The sequence below is a fragment of the Elgaria multicarinata genome, chromosome 3 (assembly GCF_023053635.1).
Source record: "Elgaria multicarinata webbii isolate HBS135686 ecotype San Diego chromosome 3, rElgMul1.1.pri, whole genome shotgun sequence".
Taxonomy (NCBI): Eukaryota; Metazoa; Chordata; class Lepidosauria; order Squamata; family Anguidae; genus Elgaria; species Elgaria multicarinata.
Window position 1 is genome coordinate 63,138,543 of NC_086173.1, and position 16,685 is coordinate 63,155,227.

At 44.3% G+C, this 16,685-nt stretch overlaps 1 protein-coding gene across 2 annotated transcripts in view; it reads right to left on the bottom strand.

Moving 5' to 3' along the window:
- The window catches only part of ADGRE5 (adhesion G protein-coupled receptor E5), a 45,046-nt gene that overhangs the window by 8,994 nt on the left and 19,367 nt on the right, over positions 1-16,685 (bottom strand). The window contains exons 2-11 of one of the 2 annotated variants that reach the window (XM_063120492.1): positions 15,355-15,414; positions 14,304-14,456; positions 12,125-12,259; positions 11,059-11,205; positions 8,713-8,759; positions 5,520-5,612; positions 3,155-3,329; positions 2,002-2,109; positions 656-885; positions 166-339 (exon numbers count right to left, since the gene is read on the bottom strand). In XM_063120492.1, the coding sequence (XP_062976562.1) occupies positions 166-339; positions 656-885; positions 2,002-2,109; positions 3,155-3,329; positions 5,520-5,612; positions 8,713-8,759; positions 11,059-11,205; positions 12,125-12,259; positions 14,304-14,456; positions 15,355-15,414 (1,322 nt within the window). The remainder of the gene's footprint in view (positions 1-165; positions 340-655; positions 886-2,001; positions 2,110-3,154; positions 3,330-5,519; positions 5,613-8,712; positions 8,760-11,058; positions 11,206-12,124; positions 12,260-14,303; positions 14,457-15,354; positions 15,415-16,685) is intronic. The other variant, XM_063120493.1, reaches the window with a different exon arrangement.

Consider the following 16,685-nt stretch of genomic DNA (forward strand, 5'->3'; position numbering starts at 1 on the left):
TTCCTTGTAATGCCTGAACCCATTCCAAGTGGGTCAACACTGACACGCGCGCTCTGTCTTTCCAGCTTACAACAAGCCCTTGAATCATAGTTGTGTCTCCTCCTTTTCCTCCAATCGGTGCTTGAGGAGAAGAGAGCGGTTTCCCCCCGGCCCTCTGGAGCTCACCTCCACATCGTAGAAGGCCATGAGCACAGCAAAACTGGTCATGTGGCTGCACTGGCAGTGTGTGTGGGTGGCATTGCTGGCATTCAGGCGTCTGCAGCCTCGGTCGGACCAGCGCCCACTGCCGTTGACCGGCTCCCAGAAGGCACAAATCACCTTCTGGTCAGGCTTTGAGTCCTGGGAGGGGAAAAGAAGAAACTTAGATGAAAGACTTGAGGTACCTGAAGGTCAAGAGGAGGGGAGCAGGGTTCACACTCGGTGACTTGAAAAACATCAAAAGCTGGCCTCTGTGCGTCCATAGAACGTGAACAGGTTGAACTTAGCAGTGGATCAGTGAGATGTCAGCATCTGGTCAAGTGGGCCCACCAAGAGGACCAAGAAGGATCTACCTTCTGTCCAGCATGCCCACTGCCTCATATAAAAGGGTGAGGAAGGAGTAGGGAGATTGCACACTCAGAGTATTGGGGAGGGAAGTGGAGGATCAGCTACTCACTAGTTCTTCGTGACGGAAGTTGAAAGTGACAGGGATGTTCAAAGACGTGGTTTCGTTGTGGTTTACAAAAGCAGATGTCACCCTGGTCAGCACCTTGTAGTTGCGCTTGCCTGGCACCTCTGCCCATTCTGGTGACTTTCCAACTTCCTCCCATTCTTTCCCTTTAACATCAGCCTCAGTCAGGATGAGTCCTAGGCTGCGGTATGAGAGCAGGCCAATCAGGCTGAAGGCTGAAAACAAAGAAAAAATGGCTCCCTCAGAATTGAAGACTCAAGAGCTGCTGGTATGATAGAACGTGAAGGCCTAGTGCAGCAGAATGAGGTGACAGAATCTTGAAATGACAGAGAGGACTATACCACGTTATGCCGCAGGTGGAGGGAAATCAATCACATTTTTAATAGGAAAAATCCTACACTCTTGAAAACAGAAAACAAATAATTACAGCAGGGAGTGGGCTGGCTTACAGCCTCCATCCTTATATTCTTGCTTTTAAAAAAATTACAGGTAATATTTGATTATGAGGACATTTAGAAAAGAAGACACCCCCACCCATAGTCTCATAATATGGTCCATTCTACCACCTTATGGTGCTGCAGGTGTTGTCTAGCCTTAAGAAATACATTAATGCATGAAAAGCTCCCTCTGTTGTCTATTAACCACATAAGAACTGTCCTTCTGGATCAGACCATCCAATGCCCCACTCTGTTCTCAGTCAGGTGTCTCTGGAAAGCCCATAAGTAGAGCATGATAGAAACAGTCCTCTCCTATTCTTTGATCCCACCGCTTGGCATACAGAGGTATGCTGCGTCTAAACCATTTAGCTATCGTAGATCACAGCCATGGATGGAACCATCCTCCACATACTTGTCATATCCCTTTTAAATGGCTTCTAAGCTGTGGCCACCCCCACCCCTTGTGGCAAGGAGTTCCATACATTAAATTAAAAGCACACTACCTTTTGCCAGTCCTGAATATTCTGCCAATTAAATCCATTGGATACCCCTTCCTTCCTTCCTTCTTTTCATAACCCATTATTTTTTCTTAAAAAATAACTCTTAACATATCTCTCCACTTAGTTGTCTTTTCCCCCTCAACGAAAAAGCCCCCAAGTACTTTAGCTTCCCACCTGCTTTAGAGGGATCTGATCCCAAGCTTTCCTCACTCTCACCACCAAGCTTGACATGAGGGGATCCACCTACCCATTCCCTGGTTTCTCCACACCTACCAAGCCTGGTCCTGAAGCTGTGTCCCAAGGCAAGTTGCCCCTTCCCAGCCTTTCCTAGCAGTACAAGGCCCTGCACTGTGTGGGCGGCAACTGCATTTGCTGTGCAAGGGGGACTCTCTACCTTCTCCTTCTCCGCTTGCCGCTTTCCAGTCTAGCACCATCTGTGTTTCCTCATGCGACAGCCGGGCTGGGTTCTGGCTCCCCTTGGTCCTTCTCTCTATGGCCAGCTCTGGAATGAAAGAAAAATCAAAACAAAACCTGGGCCAGTGTTGACAGCTAGCAGAAAAGAACAGCTGGGGTGAGGCAGCATCCCTGGAACAAGCACCCCTTTCTTTAAAATAGCCCACCTATGCCACTTAAAGTTGAGAGAGATCCTGTGAACAGTGGGGCAGATCTCGATAGAGGGGTCCCAATATTCCAGTGCCAGCCTCCCTCCCCACCCCCTTCTCTGAATGTGCTATGGTAGGGGTGGGGGATCTTCAGGCCCATGGGCCACATATGGTGCTCCAGGGTTCCCCAGAAGGCCGCACACCGTTGCCTGTGACCACCAACCATTTGGTGGCTTTCCAGCTTTTCTGCTGTGGCACCCCGGCTGTGGAATGAGCTCCCTAAGGAGGTTCGCCAGGCACATACACTATATCCTTTTAGACGCCAGGTGAAGACCTTCTTATTCTCTCAGTATTTTAACAGTCTATAAATTAATTTTTAACTTGGCTGTTTTAAATCTCTATTTTAAATATGTATTTCTGCACTGCTGCTGTTTTCATCCTGGTTGTGTTTTTTATATTGTATTTTATATTATGGTTTTATACTGTTGTTTTATACTTTGAATGGTTTTAATTTTTGTGAACCGCCCAGAGAGCTTCAGCTATTGGGCGGTATAGAAATGTAATAAATAAATAAATAAATAAATAAGCTTTTGCTTGTACCCCCACCGGCCCACCACCAACCCCACCACATTTTAAAATGTTGAAATGTCTCTCCTAATGCATAGTTACTGGCAGTAAGAGCTTTAAGCTAAAGTATGTTTTTGTGTGTGTGTGTGTGTTGGCCTCATCCTTTTTATTTTGCCCCCACTGACCACTGGAATGCCCCCCACCCCACCCCACCCCGAGCTTGTCAGAAACTGAACTCAGCTCTTGGCCTGCAAGAGGCTCCTCACTCCTATGCTATGTGGGACATAGTAGGTGCATCTCCAATGGGGATAGGAGGAGAGGCCTGACTTTTGCCAGCAGGGAAGCCTCAGATCCCCTCCAGTCATTCCGCATACTAACCTGTGCTTTTGCTGGACCCGAAGCTGTTGATGCTATTTGGTAGGACAAGTGCCAGATCCCTGAGGAAGGATTCCACCACTGCCATAATCTCAGTGGCTATGCGGAGCTTTTGCTCCTTGCTCTTGCTCTCAGAATTCACTTGACACACTACATCATCCAGTAGATCCATCAGTTTCTAAGATTGAAGAAGCAATGTCACTGGTGCTGAAGGGAAGACCTGACTTTCAGACATACATTGGGTGGGCAAGCGGAAGGGGGAACGACATAAGAAACACCAATCCTGATTGGTCAGCTGTCATCAGAACAGAGAGTAGCACATGTGAATGCAGGGAGTGTGCATTTCAGTAGTACGTTGCTCCTTGTGCATCTGATACCATACAGCAAAGACTGGTAGTAGTTTGTATGTTCATACCTACATCAGGATTTTCTGTTGAATTATATCTCCCCGCCCCCCCCCCAACTTTTAAAGAAAATCCCTTCAACTTTCCTGATTACAGGGAAAACCATGCAGCATAAAGGAGGGAAGGAGGAGAGCATTAAGAAATGCTTTGCTTGGTAGGGTAACACCCTGATCCAAATCACAATCACTTGGAAGTACAACCCACTGAATTCAGTCAGATTTATTAACTTATAAGCTTCATTAGAACTCTGCCCTAAAACATTACACAAATTATCAGTTGTAAAATATTAACAGATGCTGACAAGGCTCGCATTGTTCTTGCATCTGTAACAAGAAGTGCATGTTACATTTCCAGGAACATGAAAATCATCTGGGTTATAAGCACTTTTGGTTTTGTGTCATTACAATAGGCTGCAATATATTTTGTATTTGAATTTTAAAAGATCTATGAATGCAACTCTGTCTGAAGAAACAGAAACACTTTGCTTTACAGAGGAGTTAGTTATGTATAAATAGAAAGCTTGCATGCTGCTACAACCTTATGCCTTGCTTGCACCTCCTCCTTTCCGATAAGCATTTGTATTATTTACGTATTTTGTGGATTGACCCACTTGATTATTTGCTCTTTAGAACTCATCTTAGATTATGACCTGGTCTGCACCGTCACTGCAGCCCACTGTGGCTTATTAGCCATGGTGGATTGCAGCAGTTTAGGGCACCACGTTGACAATCCAAGCCATTATGTGTGAATACAGCAAGGGTGGGTTGCTGATCCTGTTTTAGGATTGTGAGGGTCTTACCAACCACCCCAACAACTCCTGCTCACAGGGTTTGCACATAATGAGAAGCCACTCTGTGTCCCAAATATTCAAAATGGCGGCCACTGCCATAACAAGAAGCCTCATGGAGAAATTCCCCCATGATGGCTTCTCGTTATGAACCCACCCTAAGGTTGACTGAAATAACTATGTATACTCTCTCTTATCATTCATAAGGAATTCATATAAGTGTTTTATTTTGTTTACCTTTTTGTGAACAGCAATATCTTTCTGGTACTGAATTATTTTTAACTGTAGTTTCTATCTTTGCCAAATCTACTTTTTAAAATTTTTATTTTTTAATTAACTCTTATCACTTCTATATCATTGTATTCACAGGGCTATTTTACTTTGCTTGTTTTTTTGACCCTAATAAACTACTACTAATAGAAGTTAAGACAGCTGGAATTAGTCTAATTCAGCCCTGTAAACTGAGTGGATCTTGCCAATATTGTTGGTGCTGAGTGATAAAGAGAGGCTGGAGAGTTCTGTGGGTTTGGACACATTGCAGGGGCTCTGAGGGTCAGGCTACACGTTCCTCACGTTATTCACCTCATTGTAACCATGTGTGGCACCAATTCAAATTGGGACTGTGGCCTTCTGGGACAGGAGATTTAAGTTCCCCCATCCTATTTTTATCCTAAATCTCCACAGACTTCTGCAGCGCCAAGAGTGGGGTTGGGGTTGTTAAGAACAACAACAACAACGCATCTTCACTGGAATACATGGAGGCGTTTTTTTCTTTTCTAACCTTCACTCCTTGTGGTGTGAGTGGAATTCAAGGATGAAAAGGGTTGGAGATTTTACCCTCCCTCCCAGAGTGCCACAGTCCTAATCCAAATCGGGGCCACACATGCTTGCCCAGCAGAGCTATCAAGAATGTGTAGTTTGGCTCTGAGAGTTGGGGATGCAAATGAAGAACTGTTTCTGAAGAGGACTGACAGAAAGCATTAAGGGGAAACTAGGGATTAAGGAAGGGTCACTTTAAATACCATTTATCTTAAAGTGAGGGGGGGGCATGCATGGCTAGAGAGCACCACCTTCTGGCCTCTGTCCCCACACACTTTTCATGAGCAACACATTCTTTTAACTCTTGCAACTCTGATTTTTGAAATAAATGCAGGTGTGAAACAAACTTGAAACATACCTGCAAATGTTCCTTTGGGTCCATCAGCTTCTTTTTTCCAAGTGTTACATTGCAGAGACTTCCCAGTTGTGTCTTAAACTTGCAGAGGAGTGCCTGCAAAACAATCCCTCCAAAGTTCCATTTGGTGGAGATGGAGGGAACCAGGATGAGAAGAGGGGACCCAATTGCTGCGCCCGTTTAAAAGCCAAAGGTCCAAGCTAGATGTGTGGCTATCCACCCCTTTAGCCCTGGGGTATTTAATTAAAAAACAATAATAGCCAGTGCTGGGAACCCTAAGCTAGATCGGGATAATGGCGCAGGGAAGAGGAGCTTTAAGCCTTTTCTCCCACTGTGGTCCTGATTTGAATCCCCCCTCCCCCAGCAGCTGTTAGCAATGAAAGGAAAGCTGTGAAGGGCCAGAGCCATGAGCTGAGCAACTGAGTTTCCGTGCAACAGGAAAGGGGCCATGAGAAATGTAGAGAGTGGAATTTGAAATAAAACGAATGGCTGTCATCCAGTACACAGTTATGTGCATATAAGACCCGTTTAAGACAAGTGGGCACGAGGTGACGGCCAACATTTTGTCTTGATGTACTTTAATAGTGAAAATCAAAACAACTCCTGTCTTTCCCAGGAATAATTTAAACATTCCTAGTTTCAGTAAGCCAAGGTTTTGAAAGCTTGTTTTCAGGAAAGCAAACATTTTGGATATTTTGATTCTGTTGCTATATAACACAGAGATTAACTGTGACACTTAAGAAAGGCTTCAGAAGCAGAAAGCCTTTGGATGGAGAGAATAGGTGGTTCCCAGGGCATAGCAGGGTGAATTATCTTTCAGTGGGAAATTTCAGGGGTACAAATTCTACACACTCTTATTTTTAAAGGACTAAACTCCCCTTTGTCACTGATGGCTTTTCTCTGTTTTAATTGATAAATAAACAGGGCTGTATATATTCTACAAGTGCACAGAGCAAGTGCAGACATTGCATTGGGCAGAGCATTTAGTATCTTAAGAATCAGGGCTGTCTCCCCCCACCTCCCGGCTCTTTTTTTTAAAGAGCAAGTTTCTTGCCTTTTAGGCTGCAAAGCAAAAATATCTACATGTATGGAGGCAACTTTTTGGAAGAATTCTAGGAACTACTGTACCAGAAGAGCAGGATTTCCAGTGGTTGGGTGTATGTGAGTGCCTACAGTGCCATGAAAAGCTTTTCGAACCTTCCCCTTCCCATGCCAATTAAGCAATTAATAATAATAACAACAATAATTTATTTATTTATTTATTTATTTATTTATTACCCGCCTCTCCCTCTGGATCGAGGCAGGGAACAACACCAAATAAAATATAATACATAAAATTAGTTAAAAGAGCATATAAAACCAATACAATATTAAAATAACAATCACAACATCTTAAAATTCTTAGGTTTAAAATTTATCTGGGTAGGCCTGCGGGAAGAGACTAGTCTTCTCGGCTGTCTTAAACTCAGAGAGAGCATTAAGCTGACGAATCTCCTCCAGCAGCCCATTCCACAGTCTAGGGGCAGCAGAAGAAAAGGTCTTCTGGGTAACAGTTGCCAGCTTAGTTGTGGCTGACTAGAGTAAACCCTTCCCAGAGGACCTGAGTGTGCGGGGCGGACTGTATGGGAAAAGGCAATCCCATTTTCACAATTCGTATAATTCACAAAGGTCATATAATTCAGCTTTCCTTGAAGTAGAACTTTGATTTATTTTATCGTTTAAAGAGCCAAACATATGCATCCCTGGATAGAATGGCCAATTGACCAAGTTAGCAGAAAACTAATGGGAAGAGCAACCTGAAGTACCCAGGGGCTGGAGGAAGATCTAGATGAATGCAGTAAGCCTATATACACCAGCTGCTGGGGGACATGGGCAGGAGGGTGCTGTTGCACCTATGTCCTGCTTGTGGGTCAACAGCTCTTTGCCACTGTGTGAACAGAGTGCGGGACGAGATGAACCCTTGGCCCTATCCGGCAGGGCTCTTCTTATGTTCTTACCTGTGGTGGAGCATCCACCACATCCATAGCCCTGTTGGTTCTCTGTAGCCAGAGTGTGAGGGAGGCACCTTTTTTCCTCAGGCCAATGTTCTGCTTTCCCCACTCCCAAATAATCATAGTGGAAAGGAAATCAATTAACCAGCACCAGGGCTGGCATAGTTTCAGGTCCTATTCATGGGCGTGTCAGGGAAACGTGGGGTCTTTGGATCCTGAAGATCCAAGCCCATCTCTGACATGCTTCCAATACCCTGGCAGGAACACTACTGGTGGTATATCTACCTCCACTAAGCTTTTCATGGGTCTACCAGAGGCCCTTTGGCACGCAAGGGACAAGCTTTTCCATCAGCAGAATGGTGGTGGCCACAACCTTTGGCCTCTCAGTCAGCCTCAGTCAGCCCTATTGCTCCCATAGCCTAGCTACAGTTATCCATGCTCTGATAACCTCTCGCTTGGATTACTGCAATGCGTTATACGTGGGGCTGCCTTTGAAAACGGTCCGGAAGCTTCAACTGGTGCAAAACAGGGCAGCAAGGTTATTAACAGGGACTGGCCGACGAGATCACATCACGCCAGTCCTTTTCCAGCTTCATTGGCTGCCAGTCCAGGTCCGGGCCCAATTCAAAGTGCTGGTATTGACATTTAAAGCCCTAAATGGTTTGGGGCCAGGTTATCTGAAGGAACGCCTCCTCCTATATGTACCTACCCGGACCTTAAGATCATCTACAGGGGCCCTTCTCCGTGAGCCCCTGCCAAAGGCAGTGAGGCAGGTGGCTACTAGGAGGAGGGCTTTCTCCGCTGCGGCACCCCGGTTGTGGAACGAGCTCCCCAGAGAGGTCCGCCTGGCGCCTACACTGTACTGCTTTCGTCGCCAGCTGAAGACCTTTTTATTCACTCAGTATTTTAACACTTAATTTTAACTTAAATTTAAATTTTACTGTTTTAACTCTGTATTTTAATCTTATATCAACTTTGCTGTGTGGTTTTATCCTGGTTGCGCTTTTTATACTGTATTTCGTAATTGTGTTTTAACCTGTTGGGTGTTTTACTGTGGTTTTAATTTTTGTGAACCGCCCAGAGAGCTTCGGCTATTGGGCGGTATAAAAATGTAATAAATAAATAAATAAATAAATAAAATAGCCCTATTGCTCCCATGAAGTCAATTTGGTCTTGATGTTCAAGGTTCAATGATTGGGACTCACCTGTCCATCTGAACAGTCAACACTTGAAGGCACTGGACAATTCAGTGCTGGGGAGAGAAACAGAGAAGTTATTAGAAAGTATTGCTTTTCATTCCTTTCCAAAGTCTCTTTGTATTCTGCTTGTCTCTATGAGAGCCAGAGCACATTACATTGATCATTGAGTGGTCCCTAATGGCTCCAACAACTCATGTCCAAGTAGCAATAGTTTATTATGGCTGAACCAAACATGGCACAGATATGATCTATTGTGGACCAACTAGAAGGCTGCATTCAAATATGGGAGACCTAAGTTCAAGAAGTCCCTCACCAGACCTAGTAGATTGATGTTCTCTCGCAATCCCAATTCCTATTCTGTAAAATTAAAATAACAGTGACCACTTCCACAGTGTTGTTGTGACGACAAATATAAAACACTTTGCACATCAAATCATGAAATATCAATACATAATTGACATGCCTTCCGAGCCATCCACACTAAGCATCATTTTGCACGTAACACTAAACTCTCTCTATCCCCTTTTCTTTTCCTTTTGAAAGTAGCTGAGTTGAAAGAAGCACATTTCCAACACATGGAACACACAGAAAAGACAAGAGAAAGGATATTATTGGAATGGGCCTCTCAAGAAAGGAAGCACTCCCAAGGTAAGCAGGAAAATCCAGTTTTAAAACAGACAGACAGACAGACAGAAAGAAAGAAAGGCCTGCCAAACCAAGCAGGGACAGAGCTCTATGGAGAGGGCCACAGCTCTGGAGCTCTCCCTCTTGTTCCAGGTGAATGGCTCTGCATAGAGGTGATACAGTAGCAGTGGCAACTGCAAAAGTACGGTGGGGCAAATGATGAGAGAAAAAGAGGAAAGGCAGCTACTCCAGTGAGCTCCACCAGCCACTCTGGCAATCCCATGGCTGATGGGATGCCCCTCTCCCAAGTACCCACTGGAAGTGGCGGGGAGAAATGGCACAATTCCCCACTCCTCCCACTCTACTGCCTGATACAGGCACCCAACCCTGGTCCATGGGAGGGCCGCCCTGCCAGCCAGCATGGCCAATGGTTAGGAATCCTAGGAGTTGTGGTCCAAAACATCTTTAAGTCACCAGGTTGTGGGGAGGCTGAGCTAGATGGACCAACTAGATGGTATAAGGCAGCTTCCTATGAGAACCAGCTTCAAATCTCTACTCAGCCATGAAGCTTACTGGATGACTTTTGATCAATCACTCTCATTCTAACGTGCTTCACAGGGTTCAGTGAGAGTAAAACAGGGAGTGGCTGATGCATGCTGGCCAAAACTCCTTGAACAAAGACTATTTGAAAAAGGTATACAATATATTCTAATGATATACAACTGCACAAATTTAGACTATAAGAATTCACAGCCACTTGTGCATGCTATGTTTTCATAAGAGTTCATATGCTGACCACAGCTATGAAGTGGTTTGGCTCTTAGTCCAAAGTTTTTAAATTATTGAGGGTTGGGGACAGGATCAAATAGTCGTAAACACTAGGATGGCCTGGGAATGGGGCAATAATAAACTAATGGGTTCAGCCACACGGTGGCTTGCTGAGTTCCTAATTTCATGCTGCCACATACAACAGGGATTGTGGGGAATGTATTGGCAAAAAGCATCTTCCCACTGAGAGACACCTCCCATCAATGAAGTCCAGCCATGATCATACAGGTCCTGCACTTTCCTCCATGTGACCCAACAGAGACCAGTGCAGGCCGAAGGCCAACTGGACGACAGGCACTGGGAAACAATGCACAGTCTGAAAGGGCCAGAAATGGAGAGCAGAGGGTGGCTAATTGTTGTCAATCACTCAGCTCGAGGAAGCTGTCAAACCAGAGTTCCAGGGGAGTGAAAACTAGCCCTCCCTGTGGAGATGAGCCATCAATTGAGGTTGCAAGAAAATAATGCACCTGGGTAGCCTAGTTAGATGTAGTCTGAGCAGAAAATGATCACTGTTAACACATCTGGAATCAAATTGTCTTTGCATGCAGGGAGCCACTGAAACAAGCTAGGCAAGGTACGAGCTTTTGGATTATTGAGGCAATCGATAGAACCTTTTCTGCTCTTTTCCGCTCCTGTGGATTTAACTTTAACTATAACGTTTAAGAAGCAAATAGCAGTGCGATATTAAAGCAAGCACAGCAAATATATGTAGGTACCTTTTTTCAGATTGGATAACTATACACATGCATACGCACATGTATGCACATACAGCATTTTAGGCAACAAATCTACATTTATTACATAGCATGGTCTGCTGCAGTGTCAGGATCCTAAACACAGAATGCTGCTTCCTGCCCCCACTCACATCCCCCTATCCCAGCCTCCTCCAACAAAATTTACCTTTGCATTTTGTTGTATTTTCACCCCCATGGACACCATCTGTATAAGGGAAATGCGTTTCTTGACATTGACAACTGTAGCTCCCCATGAAGTTGGTGCAATTAGCACTTTTGTCACAACGGTTGGGGGTCAAACATTCATTAATATCTGAAAAGAGAGAAAGAGGGGAGAAAAACCAGCCTGAGAATAAGAAATCTGAAAAAGGAAATGAAAAGGAAAAATAAAGGAACACCCAAATGTCTCCTAGGTTCAAAGATCTGTTTGGGATGTCTTTAGGTAGGAGGGTAGCAACATTTCAATGGAACTGTGAGAATGAGCTAGCTCAGACCTGCTGCAAGACAGTTTGCATAATTCCATGTGACGTTTTGATCATGCTCATAAATCAAGTGAGGTGCACTCACACAGACTGCAACTGGGTTAAATTACACGTCCCTATGGACAGTCCCTGTGGCAAGATGGCCTCTGGAGGGCCACATGGACCATATTGACTAGACAATAGGTATTTGGATTATTCCATGCAGAAATCAACAAAGTTTGCATGCATGAAAACTTTCATCTCCACAAACATGTAACAGTGCATATGAAAATACAGACATATTATTGTTCAAGGTTTCCAGAGTTTATGTGACCACCTCAGAGCTCTTACATGTGATATGGTCATGTGTAGGTAGGTTTCAAACAGATATATGCAACCTGGTCCGTAAATTAAATAAATTGATCTTCTACTTCAAATCAGGCCCGCAGTAAATGCTCTACTTCACATGAATGCTGCTCAGATTGATCAGGTTATTATACTTATACATCCATCTTCATTCAGAAAGCTCAGATCAGGATAGATGGGGCTGCAGGCAATCTCCCATTCAAGCACTAAACACGCTTGGAATCTGCTTTGCTTTGGTGCTAGTTTCACATGCATTTAGACTATTATATGGGCCCAAAGCATCAGTTCAGGCTCATTGTGCAACACTAGTTAATTGCAACACTGGTATAACTTAGGTGGCATCATTGTCCATGCATTACTTTGGCTGGGTAAGAAAAAAGAAATTGTGCTCCCATTGAGCTGTACCTCTACATAGCTTTTTATCATTTTTTCCACTCTTCGCAAATCCTGGCTTGCATGCACAATAGTAATCCCCTTTGGTGTTGATACAACTTCCATTGGGTTCACAGATGGAAGCATTTTGCTTGCACTCATCAATGTCTGCAATGAGAAACCTGCTTCTAGGTGAAACATGACAAATTGGCCCCAATTTTGAGGATCATTTAACATGGTGAGCAGGAAACAGTTTGCGGCTGCACAAAGACAAGCCATTCCAATCCCAGCACTGGAAAAAAATATGTCTTGAGTAAGTCATGCAAAGAGGCATGCTGTAAAGTGTCCACTTAGAGCAGCGATTCTCAAACGGTGAGTTACAAGAGCATTATAGCTGTTAGAGTGCCAGGCTGCTAGCAAGGACTTCCTATTCTAGTAAAGGCCTAGAATGAATAGAAGTATGCTGAGTACATCAGATTTCACTGGTGATTCCCAATTGGAACAAATTGAGGAAACTACAACTTAGAATGAGAGAGATCCAAGAAAAATCAGCAAATCAAGTTTCTGGGTAAAGAGTTGCTCCATTTCAACCGGGGAAGTTGCAAGCAGGGAAGAAGGCACCAATGGAGGTTTCCCCACGTTCTTTAGCCCCTATGTGGCGGGAGGGGAGTTTATTTAGGGGGCAAATGGCTGGGTGAGAAGGAATACCCTCCCTACTCATGCACAGTGATCAAGACACAGATCAGGGGAAGTGACTCTGTGTACTTACATTATAGTTAAAAAAGATTTTAGAAAGATCTACGTATTTGACATAGCATTTAGTTTAGCCCTTATAAGGAGGCAATGAACTGCAGGCAAAGATGGAGCTGTTCTCTTGCACTGCTAAAATGAGGGTGCCATGATGGGGATACTGCCAAACGACGTGGTGATCTTCCTCCCTTCTCTATACATTGATTAGTGGTTTTTGTGCCACTCTCTGCAGAATCAGAATGACAGGAAATGCTAAACAGTTTGAAGGACACCTTTCTTCACTTAGCATGCCAACACCCAATGGAAAGGCTCTGACCTAAGAATTTAGTACAATTCAAAAAAGGATGAATTATTGTTATGGATAGTAATACACTGCAGAACTATAGTAGTACTCGAGGGTGAGGAAGATAGCCTGAAGGAAGAGTTGTTTGAATAAACCACAATTATACCTTTCATTAAATGAGTACAATTCCAGCCCCCAGTTACACAGAGATAAAACTTGGGTATATGATAGCAAGTCGTGCTACAGTAGCCTTCTCCAACTTGGTACCCTCCCAATGAGTTTGACTACAAGTCCCATCATCTCCAGCCATGGTGGCCAGGGATGATGGGGTTTGTAGTTCAACACACCTGGAAGGCACCAGGCTTGAGAAGACTGTGCTACAGGTGCCAGGGGTCAATTAAGAAGACCTAATTTCTGAAACTTTCCCAGGTGACAAAATAAAAAATAGCACAGAACATTGTCCACTAGCTGTACCTTTGCATCATGCAACCATAAAGCAGCGGGTGTTGTGCGGTTGGGAAGGAAGGCGGGATTTAGAACATAGCAAAAGTGAGCGTGGGCTGAATGGATCTCCCCACCATCTCCTGTGCTTTCCCCACCAAACCACTTTTAAAGCTGTTTTTCTCCATGTGGGTTTCTGAGACCAGAAGTTAACCTTGCTGGGAGAACACACAAGAGCTTAGCGGCAGAGCATCCATATTGCATGCAGAAGGTCATCTGGGTTCATTCTCAGTAAAGAGGACATCTGGTGCCCAAGACCTCAAAGACCAACAGCCAGTCAGAACAGACCAAATTTAGCTAGCAGGTCCAATGGTCTGAAACAATGCGAAGTAGCTTCGTATGTTCAAAACAGAAAAGCAAAAGTAGTCTCTTGCAAAAAAAAATACAGGTGGAGAGGAGGCTCAGCTTGCACCTCCTGCAGAGCGTTGGGTATGAATGCAGGAAAACTCTCCTTGTTTAGGTGCCAGATGGCAGGCTAAGGATTTGTGAGTGTTTTCCTGGGTCCCTCACACTTCAGGGATGTGCAATATCTTCTAGGGGTGTAAAAACATGGAACTCACAACTACAGTCAGGCTTGTGCGACTGCATCAGTTCTCAGCTCTGCGTGTGCATTCAGTGCCATGCTTGGAGTGAGCGTGCAGCATCTCAAGCAAGAGGAGATCCCAGAAAGCCCCTTACCCGTGCAGTTATTTTCTGTTTCATTCCTGAACGTTTTCGTCATTCTGTCTTCAAAATGGAATCCAGATATGCATTCGCAGGGATTTGTCCCACAGTTCATCTGTGTAGCATGTTTTCCACAAGTGACGACCACACAATCACCTTTATGCTCATCTGCAATACAGGAGAATCTGCAATACATAGGTCTGTAAACTGCCTCCTGCATGCATCAATTGACTGAACCTTGGGAAATGAAATTCTGAGAAGAAACTTCTAAAGAATCTGATATTTTTTTCCATAGCCCTAGCTTATGCCATAATACATGTATTAGTTTCTAAAGGCACAATCTTAAGCATGTTTAGACAGAAAAACATCCTACAACTCCTAGCATTCCCAAGCCGAAGGCTTCATATTCAATATCTCATATTCACATCTGACATCCTATTCACCCTAGAAGTGGTTAAGACCAGACAATTTAGAGTTGCCAAATGACTGAGGAAACATGATCTTTTTATTCTTCTTCTGTTTTTCTTCTTCCTTGCCAGTTGCCATGAAAGTGTGGCAAAATCAGATTTCTGAAACTTTTATTCATTTATTTAACAAAATAAAAAATGGAGGGGGGAGATGCACACTGTAAGTAGGGAGAGGGGTCCTACCCAGTTGAATGGCCTGACTGTCTCCCCCACCTCCTATATGAAGGAAACACGGACTGGGAACACAGAGTTAATTTCCTTCCTTTGAAGACTGGCGCTGTCTGTCCAAAAGGCCTATAACCCATGCGAGATGCTGCTAGCACAGTATGGCTAGACAGGAAGGGATTTCTGCAAAATGTGGCCACACCAGGGTGCATGATCCCATTAGCTCACCCAAGTAGCATGCACTGTAGGATACCCCTATCTATCTCTTGCTATCACCATCTCTTGGTTAGAACAAGGGGCCCTTGGATTGCTTCCTGTACCCACCTGATCACTTAGCACGGCAGCTCATCCGCTTGGTACTCTGAGCGTGACCTGCACTCCTCAACATCAAGCAAAACAGTTCAGCAATAGTTGAAAAGGCTTCTTGAACTTACCTTGATCTGTGACAGTACCTCCAGAAACAGCTTTCGATTGAATAAGGGTAGTGAAGAGCCCTGAAAGACAAGTGAGGTAGGGTGGAATGGCCTAGTGTTAGACTTATCCCATAAATCATACCCAACAAAAAAATCAAGGCAGTGTCCATGGTTCTTTTCCTCACCCTCTTTATCCTCACATCAACCCTATGAGGAAACATAGGCTGAGAGACAGTGATTGGACAACAGTCACTCACTGAGATACATGGCTAATGGGGGATTTCAATCTCAGTCTCCCCAGTCCTAGTCCAACATGCTAACCACTCTCTCGTCATGTGTTTCCCAGGCTTCCCATAATTCCTGCATAGAGATCTCCCATCCAGGGCTTGGACAAGCCATTCAGCCCCATAAGGAAGGAAAGTTTTGTGGACCTCACAAATACCTTCCTTCAGTATTTTGGAGGCTGCCCCTACACACACAAACTTATTTGTGGCTTGGAGATCTTCAGCCTGAGTTGACTTGAATAGCAAAGCAGATTCCCAGATGATAAATGAGGACACTATAGGAATGAGTGGAAATGCAAATGGTTTCCTCTGGAAATTTCTTTCTTTCAACAGCTGAGAATTTTATTGGCTTTTATTTTCATTTAGTATAAGTGCACAGAAAACAGAAAGTGGGCTGGGTGGGCGGAAGTAATATCCCGTCTCAATCCAGGGTTTTATGGATGAAAATGAAAATGAAGCCAAAGATCTTCAGTATCACCCAGGACTATCCAATCACTAGGAGATAGGAAGGACCCATCACAAAGGGAAAAAATAGTCATGGGCAACATAGGAAAAAGCACCTCTTTGTATTTCATCAAGGGACATCGTTAGGAATTCGTTCCTCAAACTATGGCATCAGGATGCAATCCATGGAACCAGTTGACATACTTTGTGTCTGATTCTGAACGAAGAGTGACATCGTTTCCTGTCCCAGTTATCCAACCCTTCTTTCTACTCACTTGCACAGCTCTCTAGATAGCCACAGTTTTCTCAAGGGAGGGCAGCTCTGTGACGTGAGCTGGTATCAAGTGATGGCTAACACAGCTGCTAACTTTACAATGGCTCCTCTCTTGGCAGCTGACACAGAACTGCTGAGCCAGAAGCCGTCCAGGGCAAAAGGCAAAAACCGCAATAGCTTGAGCAACAGAGCTATGTAGCAAGAGGCCCCTGTACTTGGCCATTTAATTGCTGCTTTATTTTTGTTAGTTCATTGAATGTCTAGTGTATTTTATACTTGCATAATGCCTTAAAAGGCATAAATGCATAAATAGCAATGAATAGCACCCAGCAACACTCTTCATATCACCA